Source organism: Pseudochaenichthys georgianus, chromosome 3 (genome assembly GCF_902827115.2).
Source record: "Pseudochaenichthys georgianus chromosome 3, fPseGeo1.2, whole genome shotgun sequence".
In the NCBI taxonomy this organism is placed as follows: Eukaryota; Metazoa; Chordata; class Actinopteri; order Perciformes; family Channichthyidae; genus Pseudochaenichthys; species Pseudochaenichthys georgianus.
This window is the reverse complement of record NC_047505.1, coordinates 53,236,047-53,251,817: the sequence shown is the minus strand read 5'-3', so window position 1 is coordinate 53,251,817 and position 15,771 is coordinate 53,236,047. Positions and strand designations below refer to the sequence as shown.

The following is a 15,771-nucleotide window of genomic DNA, read 5'->3' as shown; positions in this document are numbered from 1 at the left end:
AGACAGACGGAGGGAGAGACAGACAGACAGAGGGAGAGACAGACAGACAGACAGACAGAGGGAGGGAGAGACAGACAGAGGGAGAGACAGAGGGAGAGACAGACAGAGGGAGAGACAGACAGACGGAGGGAGAGACAGACAGACAGACAGACAGACAGACAGACAGAGGGACAGACAGACAGACAGACAGAGGGACAGAGGGACAGACAGACAGACAGACAGAGGGAGGGAGAGACAGACAGACAGACAGACAGACAGACAGAGGGAGGGAGGGAGAGACAGACAGACAGACAGACAGAGGGAGTGAGAGACAGACAGACAGACAGACAGACAGACATGTGTAAGGAGAGAAGTTAAGAGGCAACAGAGGGAAAGAGAGAGGGGAGGGAAGAGGAGAAGGGGAGGGAAGAGGAGGGAGCAGCGCTGAGGTCTTCAGACTCCAGATGTGAAGCTTAGCATTCAGCCTCGGCTCCTCAACAGGTCCTGCTGGATTTTCTGCTCTTTACCCAAATCTGCTGTGGATATATAAAAGGCACGATGTACGAGAGACACAAGCGGAGGTACAGCCTGCGCGCCAAGGGGGAGAGAACTGTAGACGTGGTTCTGCTCAAGGTAGGACACCTAAACTCACTTTGAAGGAGGGAGAAAAGTTAATAACAGTCATCGAAGAGAGGCTTCGGAAAAACACAAGTGCCTCAAAGTGAGAAATAAGATGGAAGCAGGATTGAAATCGTAAACTAAGCCATAACGAGAAGGTCGTAGATGATAACGACTTGAAATGAAGTCCATTACGGAGTTTTATGAAGCGATTGAGCGGACAGATTGTGTCTGATCACGTAAGTCCTTTTCTGAAGTCAATCCCAACCGTCCCAAAGTGCTTCGACATAAGTCATTTTCTGAAGTCAATCCCAACCGTCCCAAAGTGCTTCGACATAAGTCATTTTCTGAAGTCAATCCCAACCGTCCCAAAGTTCTTCGACATGTTTTCCTGAAACCTGTGGATGTTGTGACGGGTCGAGCTGTGATGCACCCTGGGAGATGATTACATGGTGGTGGCCTGCAGACACACAGTGCTGATTATCTCGGGGTGGAGTGTGGCTTCTGACTCGCTGCATGTTTCCGTCTCTGAGGAGTAACTGTGTGAACGAGGCTCGGTTGGGACATGTCTCTCTTTGTCTCAGAGGTGCTGCTACTGTAGAGGAAAGGTGAACTAGGTTTTCTTTCAAACGTCTACACTGGGTTTTTACCGCCCCCAAAAGTGCGATTTAAAGCCTAAATATATGACCTTTCACACCATTTGAACACCTTGGGAGTGTCCTTAAGGACCTCCGTTTTAGTTGTTGGTAAATGTGTCTTTAATGGGCGGCAATGGACCCGCTCCAAAAGCGCTTCTGCAGGTAATTAAGTTCATTATGGGATCGGATGCTTATGAGTACAGATGCTTCTGGAACATATCTATCAACGCATTCAGTTAGCTCGGTGTTGCAGATCTGATTTCAAACTGGTTTTATAGTTCCTTTGTGTCGCTCAATCTGCAGCCTCCACTCATCCAGACATGGTGCTCTTGTTTACTCGCTGCTGTCGCACAACAACGTACCAATTTAGGATCAATAAAGTACATCTAAGGGGTGTCAAACTCAATTTCATCACGGGCCACATCAGCATTATGGCTGCACTCAAAGGGCCGGTTGTAACTTTAAGACTATATATACATATTTTATATATTTAAAATAATGTATTATATTACTTTATTGCCTCTGCATTGGATTATTACCGGATAGGGTAAAAGCTTCATAGATAACTACGTCTAAAAGAAGAAGTCTAGGGCAAATAAGTGCAAGTCTCTTCAGTGAGAATGTCACACAATTATTTTTAAAAGAAAAGCCAAATTCTGGAAAAAAGTTAGTTAAAAAAAAAAAAAAATCTAATGTCAGATGCATTGTGGGACATGTAGTTTATGGACATCGTGCATCTGTAAATCGGCCTGTAACCGTATAATAAACATATTACATTCTTTCAGAGTTCTTGCGGGCCACATGAAATGAAGTCGCGGGCCGGATTTGGCCCCCGGGCCTTGAGTTTGACGCCCCTGGATAGAGCATATCTGATTTAATCTAGCAGCAACACTTTAACGTTGAAATAGTCGGCTAGTTTGTTCCAAAATAGTCAATAAATTGTACAAATATTTCAGTCTATATCCTGATACATGTCCGATGTTCCTGCTCCCTCCGGAAGAATCGAGATACTTTGCGTTCGACGCCTTGTGAGTCTTGTTTGTTGCATCACAGGGAAGTCACGTGACTCTCACACACACTTGTGATTCTCTGTGTGTGTGTCGCAGTGTTTGTGTGTCTGTGAACACACACTCTGTCCCCGTCAAAGCATCCCAACCATGCGAGAGTCCTGAAACTCTTACAGGTGTTTGGTTGTAGTCCAAATAAAGATGCTGAACGTGAGGGGGGGGGGCAAAGTGTAATTGCATTGTGGCTGGAGTAGTGTAGTGTCTCTACTTTAAAGAGTCCTCTCCTGCTGATGTTCAGGTGTATATCAGTATGTAGTGTCTCTACTTTAAAGAGTCCTCTCCTGCTGATGTTAAGGTGTATATCAGTATGTAGTGTCTCTACTTTAAAGAGTCCTCTCCTGCTGATGTTCAGGTGTATATCAGTATGTAGTGTCTCTACTTTAAAGAGTCCTCTCCTGCTGATGTTCAGGTGTATATCAGCATGTAGTGTCTCTACTTTAAAGAGTCCTCTCCTGCTGATGTTCAGGTGTATATCAGTATGTAGTGTCTCTGCTTTAAAGAGTCCTCTCCTGCTGGTGTTCAGGTGTATATCAGTATGTAGTGTCTCTACTTTAAAGAGTCCTCTCCTGCTGATGTTCAGGTGTATATCAGTATGTAGTGTCTCTACTTTAAAGAGTCCTCTCCTGCTGATGTTCAGGTGTATATCAGTATGTAGTGTCTCTACTTTAAAGAGTCCTCTCCTGCTGATGTTCAGGTGTATATCAGTATGTAGTGTCTCTACTTTAAAGAGTCCTCTCCTGCTGATGTTCAGGTGTATATCAGTATGTAGTGTCTCTACTTTAAAGAGTCCTCTCCTGCTGATGTTAAGGTGTATATCAGTATGTAGTGTCTCTACTTTAAAGAGTCCTCTCCTGCTGATGTTCAGGTGTATATCAGTATGTAGTGTCTCTACTTTAAAGAGTCCTCTCCTGCTGATGTTCAGGTGTATATCAGTATGTAGTGTCTCTACTTTAAAGAGTCCTCTCCTGCTGATATTCAGGTGTATATCAGTATGTAGTGTCTCTGCTTTAAAGAGTCCTCTCCTGCTGGTGTTCAGGTGTATATCAGCATGTAGTGTCTCTACTTTAAAGAGTCCTCTCCTGCTGATGTTCAGGTGTATATCAGTATGTAGTGTCTCTACTTTAAAGAGTCCTCTCCTGCTGATGTTCAGGTGTATATCAGTATGTAGTGTCTCTACTTTAAAGAGTCCTCTCCTGCTGATGTTCAGGTGTATATCAGTATGTAGTGTCTCTACTTTAAAGAGTCCTCTCCTGCTGATGTTCAGGTGTATATCAGTATGTAGTGTCTCTACTTTAAAAAGTCCTCTCCTGCTGATGTTCAGGTGTATATCAGTATGTAGTGTCTCTACTTTAAAGAGTCCTCTCCTGCTGATGTTAAGGTGTATATCAGTATGTAGTGTCTCTACTTTAAAGAGTCCTCTCCTGCTGATGTTCAGGTGTATATCAGTATGTAGTGTCTCTACTTTAAAGAGTCCTCTCCTGCTGATGTTCAGGTGTACATCAGTATGTAGTGTCTCTACTTTAAAGAGTCCTCTCCTGCTGATGTTCAGGTGTATATCAGTATGTAGTGTCTCTGCTTTAAAGAGTCCTCTCCTGCTGGTGTTCAGGTGTATATCAGTATGTAGTGTCTCTACTTTAAAGAGTCCTCTCCTGCTGATGTTCAGGTGTATATCAGTATGTAGTGTCTCTACTTTAAAGAGTCCTCTCCTGCTGATGTTCAGGTGTATATCAGTATGTAGTGTCTCTACTTTAAAGAGTCCTCTCCTGCTGATGTTCAGGTGTATATCAGTATGTAGTGTCTCTACTTTAAAGAGTCCTCTCCTGCTGATGTTCAGGTGTATATCAGTATGTAGTGTCTCTACTTTAAAGAGTCCTCTCCTGCTGATGTTAAGGTGTATATCAGTATGTAGTGTCTCTACTTTAAAGAGTCCTCTCCTGCTGATGTTCAGGTGTATATCAGTATGTAGTGTCTCTACTTTAAAGAGTCCTCTCCTGCTGATGTTCAGGTGTACATCAGTATGTAGTGTCTCTACTTTAAAGAGTCCTCTCCTGCTGATGTTCAGGTGTATATCAGTATGTAGTGTCTCTGCTTTAAAGAGTCCTCTCCTGCTGGTGTTCAGGTGTATATCAGTATGTAGTGTCTCTACTTTAAAGAGTCCTCTCCTGCTGATGTTCAGGTGTATATCAGTATGTAGTGTCTCTACTTTAAAGAGTCCTCTCCTGCTGATGTTCAGGTGTATATCAGTATGTAGTGTCTCTACTTTAAAGAGTCCTCTCCTGCTGATGTTCAGGTGTATATCAGTATGTAGTGTCTCTACTTTAAAGAGTCCTCTCCTGCTGATGTTCAGGTGTATATCAGTATGTAGTGTCTCTACTTTAAAAGTCCTCTCCTGCTGATGTTCAGGTGTATATCAGTATGTAGTGTGTCTACTTTAAAGAGTCCTCTCCTGCTGATGTTCAGGTGTATATCAGTATGTAGTGTCTCTACTTTAAAGAGTCCTCTCCTGCTGATGTTCAGGTGTATATCAGTATGTAGTGTCTCTACTTTAAAGAGTCCTCTCCTGCTGATGTTCAGGTGTATATCAGTGTGTAGTGTCTCTACTTTAAAGAGTCCTCTCCTGCTGATGTTCAGGTGTATATCAGTATGTAGTGTCTCTACTTTAAAGAGTCCTCTCCTGCTGATGTTCAGGTGTATATCAGTATGTAGTGGCACTACTTTAAAGAGTCCTCTCCTGCTGATGTTCAGGTGTATATCAGTATGTAGTGTCTCTACTTTAAAGAGTCCTCTCCTGCTGATGTTCAGGTGTATATCAGTATGTAGTGTCTCTACTTTAAAGAGTCCTCTCCTGCTGATGTTCAGGTGTATATCAGTATGTAGTGTCTCTACTTTAAAGAGTCCTCTCCTGCTGATGTTCAGGTGTATATCAGTATGTAGTGTCTCTACTTTAAAGAGTCCTCTCCTGCTGATGTTCAGGTGTATATCAGTATGTAGTGTCTCTACTTTAAAGAGTCCTCTCCTGCTGATGTTCAGGTGTATATCAGTATGTAGTGTCTCTACTTTAAAGAGTCCTCTCCTGCTGATGTTCAGGTGTATATCAGGATGTAGTGTCTCTACTTTAAAGAGTCCTCTTTTGCTGATGTTCAGGTGTATATCAGTATGAAGTGTCTCTACTTTAAAGAGTCCTCTCCAGCTGATGTTCAGGTGTATATCAGTATGCCGTGTGAGTGTTACAGTGATGTCAGGAAGTAAACAAAGGAGTCCAACTCACTACACCTTAAAGTATAATCAGGCCTCGTTAAGGTCCGCCTCCAATGGATGGTTCCTTCCGTTCTTCCTACTGCTTCCTGCCCTCCCTAATTCTCCCCATTGAACTCCTAACCCCAGTTAACCCAGGTTAAGCCCGGCTCAGATCAACCAGCTTTAAACTTGGCTCGCACAAAGGAAACCTCCAGACAGCACAGACAGGTTTCAATCTGAAAGAGGAACACACGGAAGACCGACCACGTCTACTCTTTACTTTCAGTTACACAACAACAGACAGACGGAGAAGAAAAGGAAGCCGATATGTCAAAGACACGTTTCCTTTTTATGTACATGTCCAATAACATCATCTAAATCTGGAAACACGTGCTTGCTAGTCACTCTCTGCGCTGAGGCTCCGCTCTGTGCAAAGGACTTGTGGTTTAAAGCAACACGAAGGCAGGGCAGGAAGTGAAGTGGGTTTCAACCAACCACCAAGGTCGATCCTCCCAGAATGCATTGGGGGTTTCTAAACGACTAACCCTCAAATGTCCCAGAGCACACTAAAACAGGCATGCTGAGACCTAGAAATACAGGTGTGTGTGTGTGTGTGTGTGTGTGTGTGTGTGTGTCCCCTCGATGACTATACGCGTTTGCATTCCTGCACACAGTGACAGTCGCTAACATACCATCGTCTGCATACTGTACCCTCAATCAGCAGATGCATTATTCCAAACACTCGTGCAACTCTTTGCTGTACTCTTCAAGTCTCACGGGCACACACACACACACACACACACACACACACACACACACACACACACACACACACACACCGCAGGGATTTTTCTTTTCTCACAGCTGTGTTCAGATATCAAAGACAGCCCGCTGAGAGAGAACAAATACGCTGACGAAGAAAGATTAGCTGGTCACAGAGGGCGACTGAACACACACACACACACACACACACACACACACACACACACACACACACGCGTATGCAAAGGTTCTGTTTAGAAGTGAATTGATTGCAACACATTACCAAAAGCCTCGACCCGACGGCAGAAAGCCTCGACCCGACGACAGAACCTGTGTGTGTGTGTGTGTGTGTGTGTGTGTGTGTGTGTGTGTGTGTGTGTGTGTGTGTGTGTGTGTGTGTGTGTGTGTGTGTGTGTGTGTGTGTGTGTGTGTGTGTGTGTGTGTGTGTGTGTGTGTGTGTGTGTGTGTGTGTGTGTGTGTGTGTGTGTGTGTGTGTGTGTGTGTGTGTGTGTGTGTGTGTGTGTGTGTGTGTGTGTACTGATTGTAGAAAGAACTGAATGACGGGACATGAAGTAGATACTTCCCCTAGGGTGGGGCGTAATTATGTGGAAGTATACCTGCCATCGATGACGCATTTACTCGTGCGTTTCCTTTTGGAGAAGAGAGAAACTTGTCCGTATCCAAACGTCGTCATGTCAGGCGTCAAAGCGCAACCCTCCTCCACCCCTTCGCCTCCTGTCTCCTAATTCAGGGCCACGCTAAATCCTTCTCCCTTCAGACCGGACCGAACCACTTATCACCACCACCAGTGTCTAGACCCGGGGGGTTCATCGGAGCGGTTTCCCCTCCTGGATGATCACCCTGCAAACCGGGGCCTCATCGCCCAAACATCATTTCATTCACTTGTAGTAATCCGTCAATCACTATTCGCTCATATCAGACGTCCCGGTAATACACATTTCATACATCACGTCTCTCCTGATTGAACTCTTGTTTTTTAATGGACCAAACATCCTCAAATCTTTCCTTAAAACCGATGAAGGGGAAATGTTGCATTGCACCAATCACGTAGCCAGACATCTTAGGCCCCGGCCGCACGAGGACGAAAACGGCTAGGATTAACGCAATCGCAAAAAAGCTTCCGTCCACACGCAATATTCACCGGATAGTGTCCGCACGAGACCGCTCCGTTTAGCTCCAACCGCTGGAGAAGCTGCAGTACATATGCCGAGCCTGAAGGTGGCGCTGTAACTTCCTCCACAAAAGCAGCGAAGAAGCATGGTTGTCATGGTTGCCCTTCTGTTTATTCTCCGCGGTGGGGGCCGAGGGAACCGGGCAGAGTTTTTCGCCAGTCAACGTGTATTAAAGTTTAAATCTTCCGGACAAAATGATAAAAGTGCCGGTCAAAGGTCTTCTTTGTTATTTATTGAGCTTTAAAACAAATGAATAACGACTCTATATAATATAATGATAAAATACACGGAGCCTCTCTTTCTCCTCCCTCTCTTCGGACAGCGTCAGTGTCTGTCTCATGCAGCAGCTGATCCAGTAATGAGTGACCCGGCCGACAGTAAAAATAAACATATTTATAACTAGGTAGTTTGAGAGGTGTCTCCGTCCTGTCAGATTAGACTTCACTCGCGTGTAGGTCCATATCGAGAGAAAGATAAATAATCTGAATTCAGGATGCAGTTTACTTTGACGCGGGGGTGAGCAGCAGAGGTGGGGAGAGGCGGGGCTATTGCCTCATCATTATCAGAAAATGATCGTATAGGGCGCACACACGGAGCCGTTGGACCCCCCAGAGCGCTGCGTATGCCGTTCTATCCACCTTGGGACCCGCTATCGTTTCCTCAGTCGTTTAGTGCCGTATTCGGTCGTCCTCGTGTGGCCGAACGGTCTATATGACACTGAACGGTAACGCAAACGACCGTTTTCGTCCTCGTGTGGCCGGGGCCTTAATACATGTTGGCCTCTGGGATGTAATGTGTGCACAAACCATGAAAAGGAAACACATCGGCCTTAAAGGACAACATTTAGTGGTCGGATAAAATCTAAAGCCACTATATCTCATCTTCATTTGACATATTTTAATGAGTTCAACCACGTTCTTTTTATGTCATATACTAAGGTCCATCTCAGTCCCTTGATTTGACTTCTTATTTCTAACATATAGGTCCACAGTTTGCCAGTTCCTTTAAAGTATTTCAAGATGCATTATCTTCACACACTTTGGTAAAAAATGAGGCATGGCGTGAATACCAGAGTCTGAGCAGCCGCTGCATATTTGTAGCGCCGGGGGAATCCAAACTGTACCCAGTAAAAACACATCTGGTTTAAAAATAAAAGTGTGTGTGTGTGTGTGTGTGTGTGTGTGTGTGTGTGTGTGTGTGTGTGTGTGTGTGTGTGTGTGTGTGTGTGTGTGGTGTGTGTGTGTGTGTGTGTGTGTGTGTGTGTGTGTGTGTGTGTGTGTGTGTGTGTGTGTGTGTGTGTGTGTGTGTGTGTGTGTGTGTGTGTGTGTGTGTGTGTGTGTGTGTGTGTGTGTGTGTGTGTGTGTGTGTGTGTGTGTGTGTGTGGACTTGGAGCGATGCCTTGCTTTTTAACAGAGAGGTCTTGCTACATTAGAGGATGCCTGAAGGACTGTTTCCAGCCATGTATGAACTCACAGTTATTCTATACTTATAAGTAGAAGTACTCAGATCTTGTACTTGAGTACTTAGAAGTACTCAGATCTTGTACTTGAGTAAAAGTAGAAGTACTCAGATCTTGTACTTGAGTAAAAGTAGAAGTACCAGAGTGTAGGAATACTCTGTTACAGTAAAAGTCCTGCATTCAAAATGTTCCTCAAGTGAAAGTAGAAAAGTATTCTCATCTAAATATAGTGAAAGACAGTAAAAGTAGTCGTTGTGCAGATTGGTCCATTTCAGAATAATATATCTGATGTGTTTTATAATGATTGATCATGAAAGTGTCCTCAAAGCTGGTGGAGGTGCAGCTAGTCTGAAGTACTTTGTAGACTGCAGGGTAGCTGGTGAAGGTGCAGCTAGTCTGAAGTACTTTGTAGACTGCAGGGTAGCTGGTGAAGGTGCAGCTAGTCTGAAGTACTTTGTAGACTGCAGGGTAGCTGGTGGAGGTGCAGCTAGTCTGAAGTACTTTGTAGACTGCAGGGTAGCTGGTGAAGGTGCAGCTAGTCTGAAGTACTTTGTAGACTGCAGGGTAGCTGGTGAAGGTGCAGCTAGTCTGAAGTACTTTGTAGACTGCAGGGTAGCTGGTGGAGGTGCAGCTAGTCTGAAGTACGTTGTAGACTGCAGGGTAGCTGGTGAAGGTGCAGCTAGTCTGAAGTACTTTGTAGACTGCAGGGTAGCTGGTGGATTTACTCCAGGTGGAACTAAAGTCTGATTCAACACTTGGTTAGATTTCACATCATTCATCCACATCTGTGAAGTAACTAAAGGTATTAAATACATGTAGTGGAGGAAAAGTACACCATGTACCTCTGAACTGTAGTGGAGTAGAAGTACACAGTAGCATGACATGGACCTCAACATTGTACCGAAAAGTACTGTACAGTACTTGTACAGTAAATGTCCTTAGTTACTTTGCAGCTCTGCCTCATAGAGCACTGACGCTGTGTTTGATGTGAAACGCTGCTTGGAATGAAGTCATGTTGGCCGGATGCCCGTTTCCATCCGAGGCCTTTTTCCCACACCGTCATATCTCTCTCACACACACACACACACACACACACACACACACACACACACACACACTAGTTCACCCCTCGGTCGGTGAAAAGAAGAGCTGACATCAGGAGCAAGTTTAGAAAGTGACAATGGAGCAATGCGAGGTGTTCCATTCACCAGAGCAATCCACTTCATTCATACCTCCCACCACTACAACATGATCTACACCTGAACATCAGCAGGAGAGGACTCTTTAAAGTAGAGACACTACATACTGATATACACCTGAACATCAGCAGGAGAGGACTCTTTAAAGTAGAGACACTACATACTGATATACACCTGAACATCAGCAGGAGAGGACTCTTTAAAGTAGAGACACTACATACTGATATACACCTGAACATCAGCAGGAGAGGACTCTTTAAAGTAGAGACACTGCATACTGATATACACCTGAACATCAGCAGGAGAGGACTCTTTAAAGTAGAGACACTACATACTGATATACACCTGAACATCAGCACGAGAGGACTCTTTAAATTAGAGACACTACATACTGATATACACCTGAACATCAGCAGGAGAGGACTCTTTAAAGTAGAGACACTACATACTGATATACACCTGAACATCAGCACGAGAGGACTCTTTAAAGTAGAGACACTACATACTGATATACACCTGAACATCAGCAGGAGAGGACTCTTTAAAGAAGAGACACTACATACTGATATACACCTGAACATCAGCAGGAGAGGACTCTTTAAAGTAGAGACACTACATACTGATATACACCTGAACATCAGCAGGAGAGGACTCTTTAAAGTAGAGACACTACATACTGATATACACCTGAACATCAGCAGGAGAGGACTCTTTAAAGTAGAGACACTGCATACTGATATACACCTGAACATCAGCAGGAGAGGACTCTTTAAAGTAGAGACACTACATACTGATATACACCTGAACATCAGCAGGAGAGGACTCTTTAAAGTATAGACACTACATACTGATATACACCTGAACATCAGCAGGAGAGGACTCTTTAAAGTAGAGACACTACATACTGATATACACCTGAACATCAGCAGGAGAGGACTCTTTAAAGTAGAGACACTACATGCTGATATACACCTGAACATCAGCAGGAGAGGGCTCTTTAAAGTATAGACACTACATACTGATATACACCTGAACATCAGCAGGAGAGGACTCTTTAAAGTATAGACACTACATACTGATATACACCTGAACATCAGCAGGAGAGGACTCTTTAAAGTATAGACACTACATACTGATATACACCTGAACATCAGCAGGAGAGGACTCTTTAAAGTAGATACACTACATACTGATATACACCTGAACATCAGCAGGAGAGGACTCTTTAAAGTAGAGACACTACATACTGATATACACCTGAACATCAGCAGGAGAGGACTCTTTAAAGTAGAGACACTACATGCTGATATACACCTGAACATCAGCAGGAGAGGGCTCTTTAAAGTATAGACACTACATACTGATATACACCTGAACATCAGCAGGAGAGGACTCTTTAAAGTATAGACACTACATACTGATATACACCTGAACATCAGCAGGAGAGGACTCTTTAAAGTAGAGACACTACATACTGATATACACCTGAACATCAGCAGGAGAGGACTCTTAAAGTAGAGATACTACATACTGATATACACCTGAACATCAGCAGGAGAGGACTCTTTAAAGTAGAGACACTACATACTGATATACACCTGAACATCAGCAGGAGAGGACTCTTTAAAGTAGAGACACTACATACTGATATACACCTGAACATCAGCAGGAGAGGACTCTTTAAAGTAGAGACACTACATACTGATATACACCTGAACATCAGCAGGAGAGGACTCTTTAAAGTAGAGACACTACATACTGACAGTGTTGGGAAAGTTCACTTTCTACATGAACTAGTTCAGTTCACAGTTCACACATTTTAAAATGAACTAGTTCAGTTCATAGTTCATAATTCAAAATGTTGAACTAAAGTTCATGGTTTCAAAAATGAACTAATTTATAGTTCATAGTTCTTTTTTCAATACGTTGCTGCGAGCTATTATTTGTCTCCTGTACGATGTTAATGGGCCATTTAAATGTTTACAATATCCTCAGAGGGCCGTACAAGTTATTGACCTCTGCTTAAAAAAACTAAAATCACAGCCCATTCATTTCATTCTGTGCAAAGAAAAAGCAACCTCTTAATCCAGATATCTCACCATGACTCACGTATGCATGCACGTGCACGGTGTGGCGTGACCACCAAAACAGAAAGATATGGACACAAGATGTGTGCAAATGTATTTAGTTTCCTATCCATGTGAACATGATTTAAGTGGGGGGGACCTAACCTCCTCTAGGGGGGTCCGGGGGGCATGCTCCCCTGGCAAGATTGTTTGCACTATGAGAGCAACATTAGGAGATCTATGGACACATCTCTCAACACCCAAACACAACTGTCAGCAGATTTCTTTTAATTTATGGATATTTGACAAATCACTCCCCTTTGAAACTGTATTCTTCTTTATTAATAACTGTCATATAGTATTTTATACCTGTTTACTTTATTCTCTTGTTTTTTTATAACTATAATGATCATATAAAGATGTGCCTTTACCTCCCTGGTTGTAGACAACGCTTTCTTATATTCGTTAGCATAGCTAGCTAACCAGATGCTAATGATAACAGCACAGTTATTGACTGTCTGATCAGTATGACGGATGAACAGATCGCCACTGGGCTTTCAACTAAAGACACAGACACGAGAAACTGCGGCATGTGTATGGATTATCGGTACTGCAATTTCTGAAGTTCTGGAGTGGCGTTCTGGTGCTCTCCGTCAGAACTGCCACCCCTGTCAGTCGAGACATATACCACGTGATGACACGTTAGGCTCGTGTTGTGTTCAAGGACCCTGACCTTGGCCAGGAAAAAACAGGCACTAGCTTGTTTAATTTTTTTGCGGTCTAGATTTCTTTCATTTTTTATTCTTTGCGTGTGTGTGTATAAATTACCTCGAGGGCCGTCTACCAAAATTGTCTCGCGGGCGTATACGGACAGAGGCCGGAGGTTCCCCACCCCTGCCGTAGAGTCTCACTCCTGAGCGAGTGCTGCTGCAGCTGCTCTCGGCTTCGTCCATACTAATTCATTCATTCATTCAATGCTCGCCGGTTCCGCGGTTCCACATTGTTTGTTGTGAGGAGTCTGATATATTTAGTATATTTATATTTTAGTGCGACAGCCAGGGGTGACAGGCGCGTACGCGTCACAGGCATTTTGAAGCCTGTTTACGGTGTGTTTTAACTGGGTTTTCGGCTGAAAGGCATATGAAATCTGGCACACTTTTGAACGCCGTTATATAATACAGTGCTGAGAATGAACGCACTTTTGAACGCCGTTATACAGCGCTGAGAATGAACGCGTTCTCAATTACGTTCATCTAGCGGAAATACAGTACGTTCAGTTCACGTTCGCCCAAAATATGAACGCGTTCATGAACGATCGTTCATTGAACGCGTTCAGGTACATCACTGCATACTGATATACACCTGAACATCAGCGGGAGAGGACTCTTTAAAGTAGAGTCACTACATACTGATATACACCTAAAGGAACATAATAGGGCCCCTTTAAAGTGCTATTCACCTTAAAAGAAAAACATATCTTCAGGGTTTCTGCTCAAGAGAATCGGCTTAAAATCAGTTTCTCATCTCATGTGTGTTTTTAAGTGAACTCTGGTCGTATTAAGGCACACATTGAAAATGAAAGAGCATCATTGTAATCTACAACTCATGTATTTAGTTCATTAAAACACACTGACATTCATCAAAGTCTCTGTTAGCCTCACGTTCAGAGCTGTCAGTCAAATCTGCACAGCTTCAGCCAAACTGTCGAAGCTTTTGTTCTGCCTGCAAAGAGGGGTGTAGCTCTCTCACACACACACACACACACACACACACACACACACACACACACACACACACACACACACACACACACACACACACACACACACACACACACACACACACACACAGCTGTTCTATAGACACTCAGACCACAGAGGAAGCTGAGCCCCAGCGTTGTGTGTCCACAGCCAACTACTGTGTGTGTGTGTGTGTGTGTGTGTGTGTGTGTGTGTGTGTGGTGTGTGTGTGTGTGGTGTGTGTGTGTGTGTGTGTGTGTGTGTGTGTGTGTGTGGTGTGTGTGTGTGTGTGTGTGTGTGTGTGTGTGTGTGTGTGTGTGTGTGTGTGTGTGTGTGTGTGTGTGTGTGTGTGTGTGTGTTGATGTCAGTGTCAATGTGGAGGTTTAAAAAAGTTAGATCTTCTTCCAAACACGTCCTCCAGGCGCCGAATGCTCTTAAGTCTGCTGTGTGTTGTCTTTTCTCTTATCGTCGCCTCTCATCCTGTGCACGGCGCAACACTTCCTAAACGCCACGCTGCTCTGCATCATTATTTCTTCTTTGTGGGTGACGGTCACATGTTGCTGAGGCTGATTCAGTGTCTTCCTGTTTCTCTGTAGATCCACCGAGACAGAGAGGCGTCCTTTCATCAGCCGTGCAGCACTCCACTCTCAGGTAAGAGCTTCTCTCAGCCGCTCCTTCCCTGCTGGGGTTCCAGTGGGGTATTTCCTGCATGTCTCTGAGCCGTACTCATTGAGTCATACGTCTGCAAGGTAGCTTTACCATCAGAGGCAAATGTAGAAGTGGGTCATTCAAGCATGCACTGTAAGAAGTTCTCCTTTTGCCTAAGAAGCTCTTTTGTTTGAAGTTAAAGCAAGTCGTTTGAGTCCGGTTGAAGTGTGTGTACCAAAAAGGATTTCTCATCCTTCAAGCCTCAACTGTTGGCAACGGCATTTTCCTTTGGGATTTCCACAGTAAAAGCAGCTTAACAGCCTCCGTCTGCTTTTCTCTTTCTACACACACGAGGAAACCGAGACCATCAGACATTAGTTGGTCTCAAAGCCAAGACTTCCCAAAGCCAGATACTGATGTTTCTGGAGTGATCCTCTCACAGTCTTTGGGGGTTTTATGTAATGTTCGCTCAAGTATTCCACATCTGAGGTTTAAAACAGTGAGTGGTTTCTAATGTTAAAAGCAAACGCAGAGGCAATAACTGTTATTTTAACCGTCTACTGACAAACATATGTCTATAGCTGATGGGACGGATGCAACATGTGATAATTAAAAGCACATCTTAGAAAGACTTGGATTGTTTGGTCAGTTTGAAGCCAGTTCATTTCAAGTATTCCACATCGGAGGTTTTGAACAGCTCGTAAACCACGTTGCTTTAAAACAGTGAGTGGTTTCTAATGCTAAAAGCTAACGCGGGGTAAAGAGTTGATGGTACGGCGTAACGGCGTGTGGCGCAGTGGGTTGTGCCGTACGGCGTAACGGCGTGTGGCGCAGTGAGTTGTGCCGTAAGGCGTAACGGTGTGTGGCGCAGTGGGTTGTGCCGTACGGCGTAACGGCGTGTGGCGCAGTGGGTTGTGCCGTACGGCGTGTGGCGCAGTGGGTTGTGCCGTACGGCGTAACGGCGTGTGGCGCAGTGGGTTGTGCGTTGGGATCAGGGGTCACAGGTTCAAACCCCACTGCAGTCAGCATGTCGTTGACACTTCACCCCAAAGTGCTCCTGTGGGGATTGCCCTCAGCATTGAGTATGTAAGTCGTTTTGGATGAAAGCGTCTAACATGTAATGTAACGGATGCTAAATGTGATGATTAAAAGCACATTTAAGAAAC

The 15,771-nt window shown here is 44.2% G+C and overlaps 1 protein-coding gene across 1 annotated transcript in view; it reads left to right on the top strand.

Moving 5' to 3' along the window:
• Window positions 1–530: 530 nt before the first annotated feature.
• The window catches only part of LOC117441638 (A-kinase anchor protein 13-like), a 96,054-nt gene continuing 80,813 nt past the window's right edge, over window positions 531–15,771 (top strand). The window contains 2 exon segments of the mRNA XM_034077700.2: window positions 531–612; window positions 14,554–14,608. Of these exon segments, the coding sequence (XP_033933591.1) occupies window positions 538–612; window positions 14,554–14,608 (130 nt within the window). The 5' untranslated portion in view covers window positions 531–537.